At 54.9% G+C, this 2,031-nt stretch overlaps 1 protein-coding gene across 1 annotated transcript; it reads left to right on the forward strand.

Annotated features, from left to right (window-relative positions):
- Window positions 1–533: 533 nt before the first annotated feature.
- On the forward strand, window positions 534–1,345 carry LOC107648850 (Zinc finger protein ZAT11). The gene has a single exon (NM_001323598.1). The coding sequence runs from the start codon at window positions 646–648 to the stop codon at window positions 1,081–1,083; it is 438 nt and encodes a 145-aa protein (NP_001310527.1). The 5' UTR covers window positions 534–645; the 3' UTR covers window positions 1,084–1,345.
- The last annotated feature ends 686 nt before the right edge of the window (window positions 1,346–2,031 follow it).

The following is a 2,031-nucleotide window of genomic DNA, read 5'->3' on the forward strand; positions in this document are numbered from 1 at the left end:
GCTTCACGGACAACTTTTCCCTCAAGCATACGGCGGTGGCTACTGGCTACGACGTTTCTCCTACGAGTTAAAGCTAGCTAGTAGTAGCAGTAGCAGCCTAGCAGGTTCACCATTCTTCGAGGCCAAGACTCGTTTGACTGGTCACCATGACGAGGGCGTGAGCCGTGAGCTCGATCCCCGTCCGCGGTGGGGCGTGAGCGTGAGGCCAGCACACACGCCACGCGGGCCTACAGCTACAGGACGAGCGTGTGAAAGTGGACAGGTCGCAGAAGGTTCCCGTCGCTTTCGGCGCGTTTTCTGCCGTTCAGCCCTGGGCTCTACAGTCCAGACGGCCGGCAGGCTCAGGCAGAGGGACGAGTCGCCACGGCACGGACGCGTTCCACCCAGGATAGGAGGATCCAGCGTTTGTTCTCGTCTGCCCCGCCCCCGACGTAGACTGCACGTGAGCCAGCCGACAGCAGAACGCCTCCCTCCTCCGCTTATATAAAGGCCACCATGCACTCGCCAGAGCCAGCGCCAAACCACTGCGGCCTGCTCCTTTCACCTCTCTCCCCCTCTCCCTCTCGGGCTCTCTCCTAACATCTTGAGCACGATCGCAAGCTCTCACCCCCTCAGACACTCATTCCCCACCACCGACATACGTACATGAAGCACCAGAGAGACGCCGGCGCCGTGCCGCTCTCCCTCGCGCTGTCCCTGGGCGGCGGCGGCGGCGGCGTGGCCCCCAAGCACGGCATCAGCAAGAAGCCCCGGCGCGCGGCGGGCGGCGAGTTCGTCTGCAAGACGTGCAGCCGCGCCTTCGGGTCGTTCCAGGCGCTGGGCGGGCACCGCACCAGCCACCTGCGGGCCCGCCACGGCCTCGCGCTCGGCATGCACGCCGCCGCGCCGGCGAAGGAGGAGGATACCGCGACGAAGCCGGCAGCGGCGAAACCCGCGCCCGCGCCCGCGAGCCACCTGTGCCACGTCTGCGGCCTCGGCTTCGACATGGGCCAGGCGCTCGGCGGACACATGCGCCGCCACCGCGAGGAAGCGGCCGCCGCCGCCGCGCAGGCGCCGCCCGTCCTCCTCCAGCTCTTCGTGTAGAGTAAGCGGCCGCAGAGAGAGGCCAGGCCATCGCCGGCCTTCGTACTCTAGAGTAGACTACCTACTGGCTACTAGCTAGTACAGTAGCAGAGCAATTCTTTGCGTTTCTGTCGTCACTCGTCAGCCTGCACATTGTTCTAGACTCACAGTACTAATTTGTTGGCATATTGGCCAGTTGATTCATTCATTCATTTAATTTAGTTGTACATGTAAATAACAGATTATTGTTTACTAATCTACTACCTGTGACTTCGTTCGGTTTATTGTTGTTATCTTTTAAATATTGGAATACATCATGCGGTGAATATGCATGCATCATCCGCGGTGAATCCGTGTAAGCGTAACCCCGCGTAGATTAGTTTGAACAGAAGTTACGTGTGATTAAATTTTCTGCGAGTCGTCGAGATCTTACGCGGCAACCGAATGAAAACTGATCAGGACCCGAAATACGTAACAGCCACGCGTAAACAGATAAAGTATTGGAATTTGGGTCATAGTTAAGCCCAATTATTGTTATTTGAGGCAGCTCTATGTACAACCTAGACACTCTTGTACGGTACTTCAAGTATAAGACACAACTAAAACACAATATATTACAGTGGTCATGTCTAAAACATGTGTCTTACTATATTCATTGTACCAATCAAAGCATTCAATAAATTAAAACTACCAATCAGGTAGTCTCCTGTCTCGAACATAGAGCTAAGATACTGTGTCTTCGTCAAGGTACATGTCTTAAGTATTTTTACATTCACTCACCTAGACACACTCTAAGACACAACTTAAGACACCCATTGTACATGCCCTTAGTGTGTACCAATCGCACACTAGATATAGTCATATAGATGGATAAACAGGTCGTTCCACACGTCATTGGATTAAGCCCGCTAGGCTCAGCACTATTAAGACACGGTTGTTATGAGGGCCCTAAGAGACCCACAGTTGGTT

This window comes from Zea mays, chromosome 1 (assembly GCF_902167145.1).
Source record: "Zea mays cultivar B73 chromosome 1, Zm-B73-REFERENCE-NAM-5.0, whole genome shotgun sequence".
Taxonomy (NCBI): domain Eukaryota; kingdom Viridiplantae; phylum Streptophyta; class Magnoliopsida; order Poales; family Poaceae; genus Zea; species Zea mays.

Coding starts and splice junctions, on each gene's coding strand:
- LOC107648850 (NM_001323598.1), top strand. CDS start 646: ATGAAGCACCAGAGAGACGCCGGCGCCGTGCCGCTCTCCCTCGCGCTG.